At 41.1% G+C, this 18,263-nt stretch overlaps 1 protein-coding gene across 1 annotated transcript; it reads left to right on the top strand.

Moving 5' to 3' along the window:
• The first annotated feature begins 2,059 nt into the window (after nt 1–2,059).
• On the top strand, nt 2,060–12,910 carry fgf5 (fibroblast growth factor 5). Its single transcript, XM_070965383.1, has 3 exons — nt 2,060–2,270; nt 5,233–5,336; nt 12,507–12,910. The coding sequence occupies exons 1-3, from the start codon at nt 2,060–2,062 to the stop codon at nt 12,882–12,884; spliced, it is 693 nt and encodes a 230-aa protein (XP_070821484.1). The 3' UTR covers nt 12,885–12,910.
• Nucleotides 12,911–18,263: the final 5,353 nt, after the last annotated feature.

Here is an 18,263-nt window from a genome sequence, read left to right as displayed (position 1 = left end):
GGTTGAACTCAAAGGTGGGGTGAACACCAGCTGTCATAAAGAGAGATGACAAGCAATGAATCAGTTAAAACAGGGAGAATATGGCACACTTTCAGACTGTCTCTGCTCAAAAAAATCCATGGTGTTGAACTCAGATGTACACACGATAAGTGAGGGGATCACCGTGTGAAGAATGAAAAGAAAGCGTAAGAGGGAAGCTCAAATCTGCCTACTTCCTCAGCTCTGCACTCCAGGCCTGTGCCTGTGTAAAGCGAGCCTGAGTGTTGAATTATCTGTTTTGGAAAGTTGCAAAAATTGCCGGATGCAGATGCTTATCTGAAGTGAAGGCATCTGGAAAGTGAACAGAACTCTGGTGTAAAATGTTCTTGCAGGCACCACTTTCTGTCACAGTACAATCATATAAAGGTCGGTTTTATGACAATATTATCCCTTAATTCACCTTTACTCCTATTGTCAACATTTTCTGGATGGTTCATTTAGTCAGCAGACAAAAGCGCAGGTGTTAATAATAACACTGACAACAGCTCTGTTCTATTCAAGCATCCCATTAAGCTGTATGACTGTGAGCCAGCGTGCACAACACCAGGACTCTGACACCACAGCAGCTACATGGAATTCAGCTATTCTTAATTTTATTATTTACACCTGTGCTTTTCCTTCTGTGGCATGTCAACATGTCTTTCATTTATAAAAAGCCTTTCACTTCAGATAAAATGCTGAACTTTAGGGCGTTCAAAGAGTTTTGACCTGCAGGCCTCCATTTACATTATTTCACTGCAGGTTATGGTTTGATGTCGCTGACAACCACTGTGACAATCAGGACCGACAGGTGCTGACTGGATGAATCATGGATGAGCAGTTTGGGTTTTTGTGTCTTGCTCAAAAGCATGTCAGAAACAATCGAACCTGTGACTTTTCCACCACTTTGCTGCTAAATGAAAGAATACGCTCTCTGTATTTGCGTGATTTGTGTTTGCTCAGCATCATAACCATCCCAGAGTGGATATTCAATGTATAGAGCATGAATCTGTGGAGATGACTGCATTCATCAGTTCATCTGCCATCTGAACACAATGAGTTTAAATGACATCTTTGTATTACTGGTTACTAAAGTAGGTGAAATTCTTATCTGGGGCATTCAGTGTTTTGCTCAAGGATACTTTCACAGGTCAGAAACTGCCAACCTGAGTACTTGTTGCTTATTTAGATGCTTTTGAAAAGATATAACTCCTGTGATAGCAGGGCCTTGTGAGAGAAATGAAAATGAAAATAAGCTAAATGGCAAGAAAAACGGGAAGGACTGTGTGCTGAAATGAGAGTGCATTCTTCCTCCTGTCAATCTTTGCAATAATCCACAATCTGATAATGACAATGTGTCCTCTGCCACTGTGCACTGCTCAGAATACATCAGGCATCTTGACGGACGCGTCTCCTGTCAGCATGTGGACGTATCAGATGATAAGGTGGACTAAAGCCTATAAATACGGCTGAAGGAGTCTCCCGGTGAGCCAGCGTTAAGACTCTACTGCACCACCTGATGATCTCTGCGAGTGAACCTCACCGTCCTCCCTCCTGCGTTTAAACGCTTCGTTATTTCGGTTCAGCTCTTCTTATAAGGGCTAAGGCGCCGTCATAGCAGTCGTTGTCCATGTCTTTTCATGTATGAATTCATCGCGTCCTCGTTCTATTAAAACGATGTCTCACTGTGCGTAAAATGCCGCGCTTAGTGCGTCCTGGCGCGGACGATTCCTTGGAAAATGTGCGGTGTCAGTCGCGCTTCCTTCACGCCCCGCTGCTGTGGATCGGTGCTGAGCAGGAGTGGCATCTCGGCGACAAAATCTGGATGAAAGAGCGTCCTTTAGAGCTCAGGCATGCATCGAGTAGTGAGATCATTGGCGTTATAAATATCCCCGTGCCAGCAGAACAACTCCAGCTACTGCAGCCGGGGTAATGCCCAGGAGCGCTGCACGCGTGTTTGCGCACGGTTTCTGGTGCCCAGACCTCAGGAGCGACACCAAAATGCTAGAAGTGGCCTAGCGAGTGTGTCCTTTTTGGAAGAATGAATGTTCCTCTTTACCTTCTCACCGTCGCTCACTTGATTTGCGCCGCCGCCGGAGCACAGCAGGTCTCTTTGGAGCGCCAACTTCTGGAGGAGGAGATCAGTTCGGGACGCAGGACTTGCAGGCTCTACTGTAGGGTTGGCATCGGCTTCCATCTCCAGATTCATCCCGACGGCAGAGTCAACGGCAGCCATGAGCCCAACCAGCTGAGTAAGTCATTCACTCCGGCTCCACGGTGCACGGAGCAGCCTAACTACTAAATTATAGACGTCTGACGCGCAGATGAATCCAGTGCGCCCCGCCGAGAATGCGCACTTGGATCTACATCCCAGCATCTGCTCCTATTGATTCTCCTCTGTTTGCGGTTGTTTCCAATTTAAATGCCATCCCTAGAAGTTAGAACAATAATGATTTACACAGGAAGAGTGTAAGGACCGCGCTCCTAAACTTAGGCTGCCTGACCCTGTGAAATATCTGCGCAGCGGCCATCTGGTTGACGAGCCTTGTTTGTGTCTCTCCGGGATGTTGGCAGGTAGACTATTTGTGGAAGTAACAGGTGCAGCATTGAGACACCAGGATGTGTTGGATTGCCAATCAGCGCGATTGTCATCACAGCAACGCTACTCCACACACTGCAAAAAAATATCCTTAAATTTTAGACTATTGTCGTTATTGTCTTGTTGAATCGTCAACCTTCAAAACTAGTTTAAACTCGTTTGGTTTCCGTGCAAATTCAATGATTTAACTGTAATGAAATACGTCACATATAAAGAAATCACACGAATAAGTTGATATACAAGCACATTATTGTGCTGTGTGGAAATACCCTCTCAGTGTTAAGGAAAAAAAGATTTGGGGGATTACAAACTACATAGAGTTGGCTATAATAAGGAAGGTTAGAGTGAAAAAGAATCAATTAACTATTTGTCAGCTGACATTCATTTTTGTACATAAACAAACAACAGAAACAAACATTTTTAAAATTGCAATGGAGGCATCTCTGCTAAGATTTATTATTATTAGACCACCTCCAGCGAAAAGAGGGTAAAATTAAAACATGACTTGATTGATAAAAAAGAAACTATAGATATAAAAAAAAATCAGATAAATACACTCAAATCTGGCCTCAGCTGCTTCACAAACTCAGATGAATGTGACCAATATTATTAAGCACCCAGCAGTTTTCAGCTGCTTCAGAACAAATTTGGAAAATTAGCCTGAGTTTTGCCTGGAAACATTCCTGAAAAGCAGTGTTCAAATGCCGCCCTGTATGTGAATCTCGCCTTGTGCCATCTAGGCCACAAGACTGAAGTCATAAATCAGATTTTCAGCTTTTACTGCACCACCAGATCCCCCATCGCTCATCTGCTGACGAAACAGCCGAAGCTGACCGTGAAAGTGCACTTGTGCCTCCATTTCATGGTCCCCTTTAGAAGAGTTGTCAGGTTACATGGATTTCAACACGACAGCCATGTGGATTTGAATCCTGCATGACAGCGCTGGAGACGAGCAGGAGACTGGACGTCTTAGAGTTGAAATGTGAAGATTCTTTTACCAGAATGCTGCTTTCATACAGAATTCCTCAGGTGGTAGTTAATACACTGACAATATTAATATGGGATGACACTTCTGTTTAAGTTTCCTGTTACTCTGACTTCTCATTCATTCTGGGATACCTGACTGATATTGGTGCTGTGCAGCAGTCAAAGGGATATATTGGTTTGACAATATTGCGTCAATATCAGCATTTTATTAAGCGTCTCTGTCTTACATGGCCATGAGCAGCTTTTCCTTTGAATCAGTGTGTTATTATCCTGCATGGAAGAGCAACTAACTGACCAATGATTTTCATCAGCCTGATTTTCAGCTGATAGTTTTAATCTCCCACAAAGGTCCAAATGTTATTTCAAAGAACCCACATTGGCACAACTCACTACACTGCTTGTCTGCATGACTCCAGGGTGAGTCAGGGTGAAGAACCTTACATTACAAGAATTATGCTCATATAATTAGAAAGAAAAAGTAGGTTTTGGAAGAAGATGATGTCCACATTATATTTTCATGTACTAATTGAAGCAGTGACATGTTCACTGTGAGTGAGCTGTGAGCTTTTGTTCTCCTACAGTATCTGCTTTAAGCGACTAGAATGAATGATTAAGAAGTTATTCAGGTTAGGCAACTGGGCTCAGGTTGTGTGAGATTGTAGTTTTGGTTAAAAATAAAAATGCTTGTTGGGACACTGTGTAAAATGTAAATAAAACCAGTTTTACAAACTGTTCCCATGCAGTAATTTCCTTTGTACAATCATGTGTTCACAGAGTGGTGAACCTCTCTCCATCCTCACTTGTGAACGACTGAGTCTTTCCAGGATGCCTCTTTCATACCCAATCATGACACTATCACCTGTTACCAATCAGCCTGTTTATGTTCCAAACAGGTGTTTTTGGAGCATTCCGCATCTTTCCCAGTCTGCTGTTGCTGCATGAAATTCAGAATAAACATATATTTACAAAACTCAATGAAGCTGAGGTCAAGCATTATGTTGTCTTTGTACTGTTTTCAGATGAATATATGTCAAAAAGGATTTTCAAATGATCACATTTTGTTTTATTTATGTTTAACACAGTGTCCCAAAACCACACTTTACCTTTTCTCCACCATTTCTGGCCACTGAACGGTCTCTGTGAAGCATCTGGGGTTTAGGGGACTTGCTAAAGAGCACACTGGCGGTAGTTACTGAAGGAGGGTGATTCACTTGTTATTCTTGTACACCATAACGACCAGCCAGTCTGTGGTTCAGTCTGGTGACCCACGGGGGGTGACCCTGCCTCCCTGAACTCTCTGTGAACATTAGTCCCACACGCAGTGTCGAGTTAACCACTGACAAAATTGTGCTTGCAGACATCAACAGCCTGCAATGCATGTGAATGTCTTTGGTTTTTGTGTTTTTAAAATTTATTTAGTGGCAAAAAAGGAAGAGTGAACATACTGTAACATACTGATAAAGATAAAGCCAAAGTGCAGCTGAACTGGATAACTAAGCTGACATGACAGCAGAGCTGCTCTTTCGTCCGGACTGTGGAGGAGCTGCGAGTTATAGAAAATAACAAGAGGAATAAAAATACACTTACGTCATCCATCAATCATCTGAGCATGTTGTTTGTCCACACAGGTGTCCTGGAGCTCTTTGCGGTTTCTCAGGGGGTCATCGGCATCAAAGGGGTCTACAGTAACAGATTCCTGGCCATGAATAAAAGAGGACGGCTCCACGCCACTGTAAGTATCCCCACACGGTTTGTCTGCCTGTCCTCTCAGCACATATCCACTTACTCCCACAGTTACCTGAATGCTGAAGATTCACTTAAAGGTGCATTAAGTGATTGTTTAGCCATCAATATTCTCCACAAACGTCAAAGAAAAATATCTTTCTCTTTAGCTGCTGGATGGTATATGAAGTAATTAAATTATATCCAGCTTTACCAGCTACAGCATTAAAATTCTAAACACATTAATGCATCAATAATTATAATCCAATAACATAATATACATCATTTTGAAATGGCCCATTCTGCATCTGCTATGCTGATGCTCAGTGGTTTTACATAATTTTGAATGCAGGATTTTAACTTGTAACTAAGTATTTCCACTCTTGTTAAATGTGTCTGCTTTGTTTTTGTCAGACACATTTACTGTCAGTATAAATACTACTGATAATCTTTGAATTTTCTTTTTCCTGTTGTGTCGGGGAATGAACGTACAAATGGGCATGACGGCAGACTCTCCTGCACAGTTTTTCCATGAAGGTGTTGCACTTGGTCGTGCACATGAAAAGTGACAGAAGTAGCTGACAGAGAAGTTTAAATCATGTCTCAGTCTTGGAAAGTTACAAAAATTCTTGGACATGCTACCGTCCAGTTCTGACGTCAGCAAGGTGTGGGAGGAGCACTTAGTGTGAAGGATGCTGCAACCTTATTATTTTTCCAGAGCTCTTAGCTGCATCTCATGCTCAGATTATTTTGTCAGACTTTAATATTGTTTACTTGTTTTGGCCAAACTGTGAATCTGCATCTCATTTGCTGCCATCTCTGCTGTAGCCCAACTCCTTTTGAACTCATGAAATGGGTATATTTCTCCATCAAAACCTTGCATAGTGCATCTATATTAGTTGTATTTATTAGTTTGCGTGGCTTTGCATCTGTGCCGCATAACAGAATCCCCAAATCTGACATCAGCATGTCATGGCATACTGTTGTAATCTTTAGCCACAGTTTCGAAGACTTTCAAATCCCCCCAAACACACAGTAAGCCCAAATCTGCCAACAGCAGCTTGGCCTCGCTGCTGTAAGCGGGCCCGCCGGCCAGCCAGCAGCCGGCCGTGCTGACGAGTCATCTGTGGGATCCTTGCCAGGCGTATAGATAGAAGCGGCTCCCTATTAGCATGTGTTAATGGGAAGAGCAGATTAAGTCCTGTCTGGGACGGCTGATAATATACAAAGGAGTGAGCCACAAAGTGAAGATCAATATGTTGAGTAAATAATCAGCCAGGCAGGCAGCCACCAGCGAGCCGGAGAGTCTGCGAGCTGCTGTGGGTGTGAATGCTGAGCAACAACGATTTATGCCCCCTCAGCTCCCAGTATTGTTTCATGAAGCTCTGTCGGCAGGGATGGATGTGCTGTCTCTACTCAAAGTGCATTCTCAACCACAGCTTGCTTGACATCTACTAATACGGCTGCGAGCTGTCCAGCAGCAGATACATATTCAGTTGTCATTGCGGCTTATGTAAACACACAGGAAAATTACAAACTTTGTCAGGGTCAAGGCACATCCCAAACAAGATTTAAATATCAAACTGGGCCGACACGGATAATAAGAGGAAATACTGTGGCAAAGCGAAGCCGCACACTGCAGGGTACTGAATCAAACTAAAACCTGACCATCGTTTTTGTTCTGCTGGAAGTTTGTCATGCATCGCCACGGTCTGACTCAGTGGGCTTTTTTCTTGTGGTCCAACATGCGTGCAATCCGGTCTCATCTGCTTCTGCGTCTCCTGTTCCAGACTGTCAAAATGTCACAAATAAAAGTCCAACTTTCCTGCTTCTGCACCAACTCAAAGGTCGATCATTTGTTGTTTGTGGCTGGTTTGGACTCAATCAACACCATCAGGCTGAAGGTGATGCCTTTAGAGCTGTTTGCAGGTTCCAGCATTAGGGGAGAGGAGGGATCCAGAAGAGGCGTTATCGATATGAAGATGAGCCCCTCAGTCGAGGACAGAAACTACATTTGCTGAAAATCCTCCAGCAGCATAACGCATTGTTTATCCTCATGATCACAGAGCAGGTTTAGTTACAGGTCAACTCTACTGGAGCTGCCTTGCTTAAGGGCACATCAGCATGAAGAGCAGGCCACTTTGTTTCCTGTATTGAATTATCAGTGACACTTTATACACAAATTATTACAATTTATTGCTTTGGGATTGCAGTGGTTCTCAGTGTCACAGTTGCTTTACGGGCAGGAATAACTATTTTTTCTGGCTGAGTAACATGAGTCTCTTCCAGTCAGAGTAGTTTTATGAGCCTTTCACTCTCTAATATAGCTAGTTAGCAAGCTTGATAACCCTCCAAAATCATGTATGTCGTATTAGTCATAATTGATTGGAAAGTGCAAATACAAAGGAACATTTTCATTTCGTTCATCGGATTTAGAGGCTGCAGATTGCAACCAGCTGAATACCCCTCACCTCACCCCTCCCTTTCCAAGCAAACCTACCTACGATGGCCGTGAAACCCGTGTTTGGTTTGTCCATTCTGGGTAATGTAGAAACATGGTGTTGCAGAGGACCTGCTCCCTCTTTAGATATAATGAGCTGTCTAAAGTAAGAAAAACTCAACATATCTTATTTTCAGGTGATTATACATTAATGAAAATAAACTTGTGAATTTTGAATGCCAATATATCAGCCTAAATGTTACAGACTGGACTAAAAAGTCCATGGATTAAAAAGTGTCAGTATGTTGTTTGTACCATATAACACTTGGCAGCCTCTAGACACTGACAGCAGGCCTATAGACTTTTTATATTCATTATTTAACTTGCAGTTGTACACAGTAAAATTAAGTTTGATATTTTAATCAGAGTTTCTTTTTGCAGTACAGCCCTGCTACTTACTGTAGATACTTTGCACTCTGAGAGACTGGTTCTCTGGCACCAACCTTGCAGTTGGGGCTTATTTTTGCCTCCGGAGCAGCTCTGCCTCAGAGAAATATTTGTATAACTAAAACTCCAATCTGTGGCTGCAGCTGCACTGCGCTATTTAACGGCCTTGATGATTTGGGGCGGATGTAAACCTCGGGGGCCACAGACAGGCTCAGGCCTCACGGTGGGGTGTCAGGTGACACCATGAACCTTATCTTGTTGCATCATCTGTCATATTCAATATTTAGATGTTTTCACAGTGGCAATTTATTGGCTGAATAATGGGCAAGGAGACAGATGCACATTGCTCTGCATGACCTACTCAGCAGGACAGCACAAACATAATCTTTTGAAAGGTGAAAGAGTCACCTGCATTCGTTGAACAAACAGTGACCGAGTGAGGGAGAGGGAGGAGAGAGAGAGTCAGAAACACATGACTGTAATGGAATGATATGGCGACAGAAAATGCTGATAGAGCACTTCCAATTTTATTGGTGAAACCACCTTAATGATCTCACATGTTCGGTTTCTGTCATTTGCTTGAGATGTCCCACCTTGTTTATTTTGCTATGATGCATTAATACTGAAGTCACTTTTTACATGTCAGATCATTAAGCATTCAACTTTCCCAACCAGTTCATTACAAGCTCAGTCCCTTGAGTTACAGTTGACATTTTCGGTAGATCTCAATATTTGATGGATTGCCATGAAATTTGATTCAGACATTCTTGATATCCAGAGGATGAGCCCTACTAACTTTGATGATTGCATCCTAATAACAACCTAATCTCTCCTTTAGTTTTCTTCTAGTGCAACCAGCAGGTTGACATTTTTTGGCTTTGAGTGAAATGCCTTCACTGCTCTTAAGATAAGATAAGATAAGATAAGATAAGATAAGATAAGATAAGATAAGATAAGATAAGATACAGTAAGACTTTCTGATCCCATACCGGGGAAATTTAGTTGTTACAGCCAGCAAGTTACAAAAAGCAAGCTCAGTGGCATAAAGAGGTCAAAATAAAATAATAATAATAATAATCTAAAAGTCTACAAGATACAGAATAGAAAAAATGACTATGTATAGGTACATTTGTACAGATTATAAAAAAAAAAAAAGTAAATGGCAAAGAATCCTACTGCCATAAAAAAGTACTGTTGCCAGTAGTCTTGGATGGATTGCATTAACTTTGTTGATAATTTGTCCAATAATTTGGTGTGTGACCAAATCTCTGCAAAACTGCTGAAATTCCACGTAGCTGTATTAGCAAATGTGAGGATGCTAACATGCTCAACCAACACTGTGAGAATGTTAACCACTATGTACTAAACATTAGCATGTTAGCATACTGACATGACAGCATTTGGCTCAGAGTGAAGCTGTGAACAACATTTTGCATTTAGAGAACATTTTCCTTGGAAAAATCTCCCTGAGAATTAGGAAAATCATCCATTCGCATGTTTTTTTGAGTTTGGTTCTAGTTCAGTTTGTAGTCTCAGATTTTAGTGGAACTGGAATTAAGAAAACACTCTATCCATCTGTCTGTGCTAGTGGTAAAAATGAAAAGGGCACATTTGTGAAGCAACATTGTTTGGGTAGAGAAAAAAAAAAGTTAGTCATCAGTAACTTTCCACCTCTGCCCTCAATACAGCTAACCCCCGAGGATCATGGGAAAGGTCCCTTTAAAAGAGTGTGACCAATCCAGCAGGGCGAGAGCCAGGTTAAACAGCTGTACAAGCATTATGATTTTAACAATAAGATCTCTGGAATCTGACTGCAGCCATTAAATCCTATGAAACACAGCAGGGGCCAAAGCTCCTTCCTGGTATGCATGCTTGTGTGTGTGTGCCTGCGTGTGTATACATGCCTGTGTATGTGTGTGTGTGTGTGTCTACATTCATATATGCTCCAATGGATTTGTTTCCATATGTGTACGTCCCTGACTGGTACCAGAGCTGGTATGTTGCTCAAATGTAGCGTTCTGTTAAATCATTGCAATCCACCCATAGCAGTGACTCGAGAGGTCGGTAAAGTTTTCTGATCATTTTTAAAAACAACAGCCAAAAGGAACAGTCGGTCACTTTGAATAACTTAAGGGTTTGTACTATTCTGCTGCGGCCGCGGCGCACTCTCTTGTGACTGGCATGTTTACCAAACGCTGTAATGGCATCATTTTCTGCTATGCTTCACTCTTCAGCAAAGCAGAACAGTTTGTTTTATTTCAGAATGGCAGGAGGTTATACAAGGAAGTCATACTGCAGCAAGAAGGCAGGCATCCCTTGGTACATGTCAGAGTTTCCCACCCGAGATATTTTTAGGCACAAAACGGGAACATTCAATGAATATCTGCATCTCCGTTTTCCTGAAATGTGTTGTAGCAGAAGGTAATACTGCATGCTGGTGTTGTCTTTGCATTTTTCCTAAGCATGTGTACGTTGTCCCGAACATTTGAGTGGAGGATGTTTAGTTTGGTGCACAATTTATTTCAGTTTGGCAGGTTTGGATGAACCCCAAAATAATTTCAGTCTAATACAGTTTAATTACAGTTGATGTCTGCTTGTGGAACATAAATGTAGAAGTTCTACCCGAAAAGCTTTTGGCATTATTTTGATTATTTTCTGCGAGCCAACCTGTAATGATCACATTGGATGAGCAGTGGTGTGCAAGGGAAGATTATTACCGATGATAACAGATTATTATTGCTGATACATTAATGTATACACAGTATTTGAATCCAACTCTGTTGACCAGCCTACATAGCTCGTAGGTAGGCTCTTGTAGATAGCATCATCTGCATAGCCCATACAAATGAGCAGTTGAAATGGATGTTAAGATGTTTTAAGATTGTTGGTAAATAACAGCAACACAAAGTGCAGATGAAAACCGTCAACATTGTTCAACCACAGGCAGAAACCATGTTGATGCATCAAACATGCTAATTTAGCATGTTAATAGCTAATAGCATCGCCTGACCCAAACCTTCTCCTGAGATACCAATCTGATCCCGCTGATCAGTTCATGCTTTTGTAACAAGCACCGTGATTGGAAAAACAGCAGCCCATGTGTCTTCAGTTTGAAGTTAATACACCGGCCATGATGAGTTTTCCACCAGTACAAAGCAGGCTCTGCTGCTGTCAGTCAAAGCATCTCTGTGATAAGGAAAGTCATTTAGATGACTTTGAAACCCACCCCCAAGATGAAAGAGGAACCTTCCGATTCTTCCGAGCAGCTACACCCAATCAGATCACAATCAGACAATATTATGTTGAACAGCAATGGGACGTGCAGTGTGCAATTACAGCTGGAGATGATAGAGTATTTTCTCACTGTGAATTTGGTTGTAATTATGGTTTTGCAAAAATGATCCAGCTCAGTGTGATTAGAAATTGGGGAATTTTTGCACGCTTTTCCCTTCAGTTTTTTGGTCATTACATACAGTAATAGGTCTAACGTCAGCCGCCCTTAACATTCTCATTTTATAGCTATTGTGTGAGAAAACAGTATTTGGCCATTCTGCATAATTTTCAAGTCAATTTCATTCAAATGGTTTCTTGAAACATTGTTACATGGTCAAACAAAGCTGTCCCTTATGTAGATGAGCTATGGCACACAGACTCTGACTTGTACAGCTGTACACGATCCAATCACCTGTACTTTGTAGGTATTTGTCGTTGTTATTTTAAAGAGTGGGTGTCCCCTGAGCTTTTCTCAAAAAAGGAAAACAGATCTCACAGTGAGGACAATTCATCTGAAAGATCACAAAACGTCTCTCTCTTGCAGCGTGTGGGCATGAGTGTGTGTGCCCTTGTGTCAGATCAGTATTAACAAGGAAATAAAACGGCACCAGCAGGGAGAATCTGGCAGAGGTCAGCTCCCAGATGCCTCTTGGTGGGAGCTTTCTTGTAAAGGAATAGGAGCCATTGCTTTTTCTTTCCGTGACTTAAAGACAATTATCTTAGCAGCAGTTAACAAGAGAAACTCAGGGTGAGGTTACATGGTAGCATGCAAACAGAGTTCCCACATGTTCGGTGGCTGAGCCTTGTTTACATGTGGACAGATCCAATATCATGAGTTCAGAAAAGGAACATGTGGAACCATTTACTAATTTAGCAGTTTTGAAGGTTTGTTAATTAAAAATTAATCACAAATAATCTCACTGACTAAGCCAATGAGCTTCAAATTCCATAAGATTAAAGCCACTAGCAAAAGGCAAGAGGTAATGCCTGTTAATACCTTATATTTCCCTTCTTTTGTAGGAATGGTTCACAGAAGACTGTAAGTTCAGGGAACGCTTCCAGGAGAACAGCTACAACACTTACGCCTCACTAATCCACAGGAACCACAGGACTGGTCGCGATTGGTTTGTGGCCCTCAATAAGAGAGGGAAAGCTAAAATGGGCTCCAGCCCACGGGTCAAGTCCCAGCATGTCTCCACTCACTTCTTGCCCAGGGTCAGCCTGCACGACAGGAGCGAACGAGGCTTCACCATCACAGACAGGAGCAAAGAGAGGAGGAAAGCCCCGGCGCCGCCGCCGCCGCCTCCCAAACCTGCTGTGGCGAAGGCTAACGTCCATGCGGGAACAACACCGAGACGTACGCAAGTCAAGTACTGGCCCAAGTACCGGTTTGGATAGAGGGTTTGGCTTCATCTGGGAATACAAGGTTCCAACATCGGACATATATATAAGTGATGGACATGCCCAAAAAACTGACAATGGTCATGTATCACATTCAGAGCATTCCGGGTATCTATGAAGTGTGTGAAAACCCTCAAAGGGCTGCCAGGTACAACTGCTGAGCTTTTCTTTGCTGAAGCTGTGATCATAGCTGGGACTTGTCTTTCCATTTGAGTTCATGATGCTCTGTCCTACTTTATGTTATCATTTGTGTCCGTGGTGAACTTCAGCAGTGCCCCAGCTTGAAAAATGGCTTTTAAAATCAGATGCTGTCAAAGCTGAAATCCATTTCATTTCCATTTTCTGCATATTCTTGAAAGGATTTATGAATACATCATTTGTTAATTGGTAAGGGACCGTACAAAAATGATCAGCATAATAACCAAATTGTTACTGACAGCCAAAAAGACGCACTCTACTGTGCAGATTACAAAAAATATGACATTTAAACAAAAAATTGTTTATGGATTTCAGCTGTAAACACTGAATAATAATAACCACTTTTGAGACATGAAACGCCCTCTCAAACCTCACTTGGAAAGTGCTTCAAACATGTCTCCTGCCCAAACATCCTCACTGACCAACTGTCCCCTTCCCTAACACCAGATTTGTGATAATCAACGTGAAAAAGTAGATTGGATCTCTACAGACTACCCCCTCCTCCTGGACAGCTGTGAGGGATCAAGGAGAAAACTGTCCATCAAAACTATCATTTTAGCAACCGGCTGTCCCCGAAAAAATCCAGAGTCATGACCTCAAGGCATTCCACCCAGGAGGAGCCCACGCTGCCACCGCGGGGATAAAGATGCCGAGAAAGAGCGGTCACTTGTTTTGGGGAAGGTTGAGGCTTTAGGTGTATCAGATGGCAGACAGCCGTGGAATGGCCATTCAGGAACATACGGACATCTCTGGAGAGAAAGGCGGGGTTTGGCTGTAAAGTACGTAGCTTAGCCTCCCCAAGAGCCTGAACTATGAATTAAATGCTGTCTTTAATTTGGTTGACAGTGGGGTACATTTTGAAAGAGCATTCAAAGAAATTCTAATGGACAATTGGTCAAACTACTTTGATCATATTCCACTGTCAGAACCTGTGTATTAACCTATGGGAAAATGTTCCAAGTACATCATGTCACAATGTATGTGACACATGTTTTAACAGTTGAGAGCCTGTTACAACAAAGTGTAAAACATGGATCTATGCACTTTGTATTTACATTGCAGTCATAAGAATTGTAAGTTAAAAAGGTTGTTTATGGGTGTTTTTCTCATTTCTTACACAGTATTATGGAACATTTTTAAAGTGCAAGGTTTTATTCCACAGTGTGACCAAAAGTGATGCATGTATGTGCTTAAGACTGATGCAAGAACAACAAAAGACAAGCAACGAGAAAGCACTGAGATCAGGAGATCTGCTGCAGTGGGTGGTGATAAAGTTTTGGGATTTTGTGCCAGGTTCAGGTCGTATTGTTGGGTAAAGCTACATGGATTCAGTTTTGGTCATTTTCAAATGTAATTTATTACAATATTTCTGTCTTTCTCTGTCTGACTTTGCTAATAATCTGCTCCCATGTGTGCAATGTGCTGCAAGTAGATATGCAATGCGCATTGTTAAGAGGGAAAGAGGCGAGAGTGTACAGTATCACTGTGCTGCATTAGCCTGGCAAGCTACAATAACTGTCAGAAATAGACAAAAAATTTAGCTTCTGGTCTAAAACTTGGTGGTGCAGTCATTGTCAATGCTGGGTCTTAAAGAGAAAGATGCAGACATGGTGCAGCTCAGTTTCTAGGCTGTGCAGAACTCTACGTCGTGCACAAACATCCATCAAGACTGCGTTAAAATCTACATGTGTTATCCTTATAATAGAAAATGATCTGTATCTTGAACAACATCTGCCAAAAAATACACAAGATGGCAATCATGGGACTAAAGTACCAGCTCATAAGAAAATAGGGAAATTACAAAAATCTACCAACCTTGTGAGACTAAAAATTCCTTCATGTAATTTCTAGATGTGCACCAGAAATGAATCCATTCTTCCTTCAACAATTTCCTTACTTTGCAGGATTTGTAAGGTTAATACACAGGTTATCGCAGTGGAACAGTATATCTATACTGTGGCCAATGTTTTTGTCTTTGTCGGGCAAAGTGAAAGCTCCGTGCTTCGGGGCCCTTATGGACTGTGGATATCTTGATGCTGTTTGTTTTTTAATGCTCCTCTGTGTTCCCATCATGTGTTGTCCTCATACACATCCCAAAGAAATATTTTTTGTACCAGAATTTTTTTTTATAAAAACGAATGTATGAAGAAGAGTTTTTATGTAATATGACTATTAAAAAGCAAATATATCAGTAGGTATTAACATGTGCTGTGAAGCATATAATATATATAGGAAAAATGTATTTATGTGCCGGTACTTCAGTCACAGAAAGAGTCCAGGATCACAGTGGCTGACTAATGCAAGACAGGTGCGTGTGTGTGTGTGTGTGTGTGTGTGTGTGTGTGTGTGTGTGTGTTTGTGTGTGTGTGTGTGTGTGTGTGTGTGTGTGTGTGTGTGTGTGTGTGTGTGTGTGTGTGTGTGTGTGTGTGTGTGTGTGTGTGTGTGTGTGTGTGTGTGTGTGTGTGTGCTGACAGGACTGTGTTGGCTGAGGTTCTCCAAATGCTCTGAGGGCATGACAGTTTTTACTTAGTCTAAAACAGGCCTGAGCGCTGATTACTGACCAAGATTCTCCATCTTCTTTTATGTACAGTATGAGTGGGAGTGCATCCTCCTCCCCTGACTCTAATGATTCAGTATTTAGCCTTGTTAATATTTAGTGTCACTACATCACCAAGAGAGGTTTCTTTGATCCTGTGGACCCAAAACAACTGCTTCATCAACATTAGAAAAATTGTGGGTGTACAGCTGTGGAACAAGTTTAAAATTGTTTTTTATCGTTATATTTAATTTATCCAAGCCTGCTTGACTGAGGAATCAATGCTTATTTTTAACACTATCAAGCTTCACAGTCACAAACTCCACTAACACTGATGTGGTGTCATTTACTTGTTCATGAACACCTTGACGGTAAAAGAAGAAGATTAAAAAAAAGAAAAAGGAATGTTTCAAATTAATTTCTAACAATTAGATTGCTTTAGGATTAGATATTAGAGTAACTAGCTGCAAAAAGAATTACTGATAGGCTTAAGGTAAGCCCAATCAACACAGCAACACTGCATCCCTTCATTTGAATCCAGGGAGAAGCAATCACTACCTGAGAGGTTACACATCTGAAGTCTTCCATCATGTGTGACCTCCTGGGGAACCTGCGTTCACACATGTGCTTCTTCCAGTTGTCTCTTTATGGTCACAATATGAAAAGTAGAAACTCTCTAAATCTGAATCTTATCTAAGAGTATGTACATGAGCATAGTGTATGAATATTTTATCCACTACTCCTCCTGCTCACTGACTGCTGGATTTATGTAGTTACGTAATGCTCCACTCATAGGACCAACGTAGAAGCTAATTAGATGAGGTATTAGGTTTGATGCAACATGAGAGGCAGATTTACATGACATTTGAGGCATTTAGCTGGAATTTATATCCAGACTGATGAACTGTGGAAGAACAGGATCAGACGCCCGTGTCCAAAGGTAGCCAGTAATATTCCAGTCAGAGGAATTACATATACTCTATTTGTTATGTATATTACAAATATGCTGTGGTCAAAGAATTTTGATCTGAGAAGAAACAGAGTCTCAAAAAGTTATTTGAGCTGAGCACAAACTTTGAAACACAGATGACGTCTTGAGGACACACAGTTTTAAACCCAGTGCAAGGTTCATACCCGGGTCAACACATTGTATATTTTAGTGTATTACAAATATATCTGTGTGTAGAAAAGTCAATACAAATTCACTTAATTTAACATATAGTTTTAAAAGTGTACCTCTACATAGGTTCTACTTAAATGTATTAAAAATGCGTATACTAATTCTGCAATACTTAAAGTGGTATTTTAAAGTACTATAGTGTACTAAATTACAAATACTTTCAATAGTAATAAAGTGTACTTTGTTCTTTGTAGTAAACTACTACCTTGCTTAATTAAAGTGTACTTTGATTTCACTTCATTTTAAGTATAATCAAGTATGTTTCCAACACACTGCTGATATAATACAGGTGTACTGCAAGTGTGTTTTGAATGAATCCTGATTCTCACTTGTGCACTTGAGTACACTTAAAGTTTGCAAAACATTGTGCCAATTCAGCAAACTATTCACACTTCAAGTACACTCAAGTTTTATTCAAGTGGTACTCAAGGACTACTTGAGTACACTTTAATATAGAAGGCGACAAAAATAGCATAAAGTTTACTTAGTACATTCTTCAAGAAGTATAATTTAGTGATAATATTTTTCACCAAGATAAACTAAAAGAAATTTGAATCTTTCCCAGTAATCCCTGTGACAAAACTATGAGAACTGGCAAAACGGGTGTCATGAAGGCGTATTAGTGAGGTACCAATCATTTGCCTTCAGTGACACACATGGGGACACACTTTGTAGCCTCAGCGGCCATTGTGGCTACAAGTGCCAATTACAGAAAATTACATGCAATTTCCTTTCATTTCCCAAGATAACCTTGAATCAGATGCTTTAAAGACATCATAGGCGCCTGAGTGAACCACTGAAACATTTATCTGTGCCAAGCTAAAAAGTAGAATAACACTAAGACAAAAAGAAAAGAGTCGGCAAACTGGCCAAGTTTGCTAACATTAGCCTTTAATCCATATTATACCAAAGTAATGTATTTAAGTGTCGAAGGACTTCAACTGTAAGTACTGTACATTTTTACCTTTTGCAAAAATTCATCAGAAAATCATGTAACATGAGTGAGATGAGGGAAGAGAGAAAGAGTAATCCCCATGGAGAAGATTGTTCAACACAAAATAGGAACAACAGTTTGGTGTTTATAATTCATACTGGTGTTAAATAATGAAGCAGGCCTTTATTTCTAGATAAGTAAACACTTGGTGACCTGAGAGATGAGATGAAGCTTGCGTGACAGTCTTTATTCAAAGTTGATTTTGAAGGAGCAGGTTCCCTCGTTAACTAACTTACATCTTCACTCCTCTGCCCGCCGGGCTGGCCTTGCCATCTGCCTCCGCTTTCTAGTGTCTTATTTGTTGGCCTGCGAATGCTCACGTTGCCCATAAGTTACTTGGCTGTTGGACGAGAGCACATTCATTACAACATTTTTAATCATTACCTCACTTTCCGCGGACGTCATCACAGAGCCATTAAAAGACATGCTAAATGAGAAAATTTAAACAAAATGATAATAAAACACAAT

The sequence above is a fragment of the Chaetodon trifascialis genome, chromosome 6 (assembly GCF_039877785.1).
Source record: "Chaetodon trifascialis isolate fChaTrf1 chromosome 6, fChaTrf1.hap1, whole genome shotgun sequence".
NCBI classification, from domain to species: domain Eukaryota; kingdom Metazoa; phylum Chordata; class Actinopteri; order Chaetodontiformes; family Chaetodontidae; genus Chaetodon; species Chaetodon trifascialis.
Note: the sequence above shows the minus strand (reverse complement) of the source record. Positions and strands in the feature narration are given on the sequence as shown.

Coding starts and splice junctions, on each gene's coding strand:
- fgf5 (XM_070965383.1), top strand. CDS start 2,060: ATGAATGTTCCTCTTTACCTTCTCACCGTCGCTCACTTGATTTGCGCC. Junction 2,271..5,232: donor CCATGAGCCCAACCAGCTGA/GTAAGTCATTCA, acceptor TTGTCCACACAG/GTGTCCTGGAGCTCTTTGCG. Junction 5,337..12,506: donor GAGGACGGCTCCACGCCACT/GTAAGTATCCCC, acceptor CTTCTTTTGTAG/GAATGGTTCACAGAAGACTG.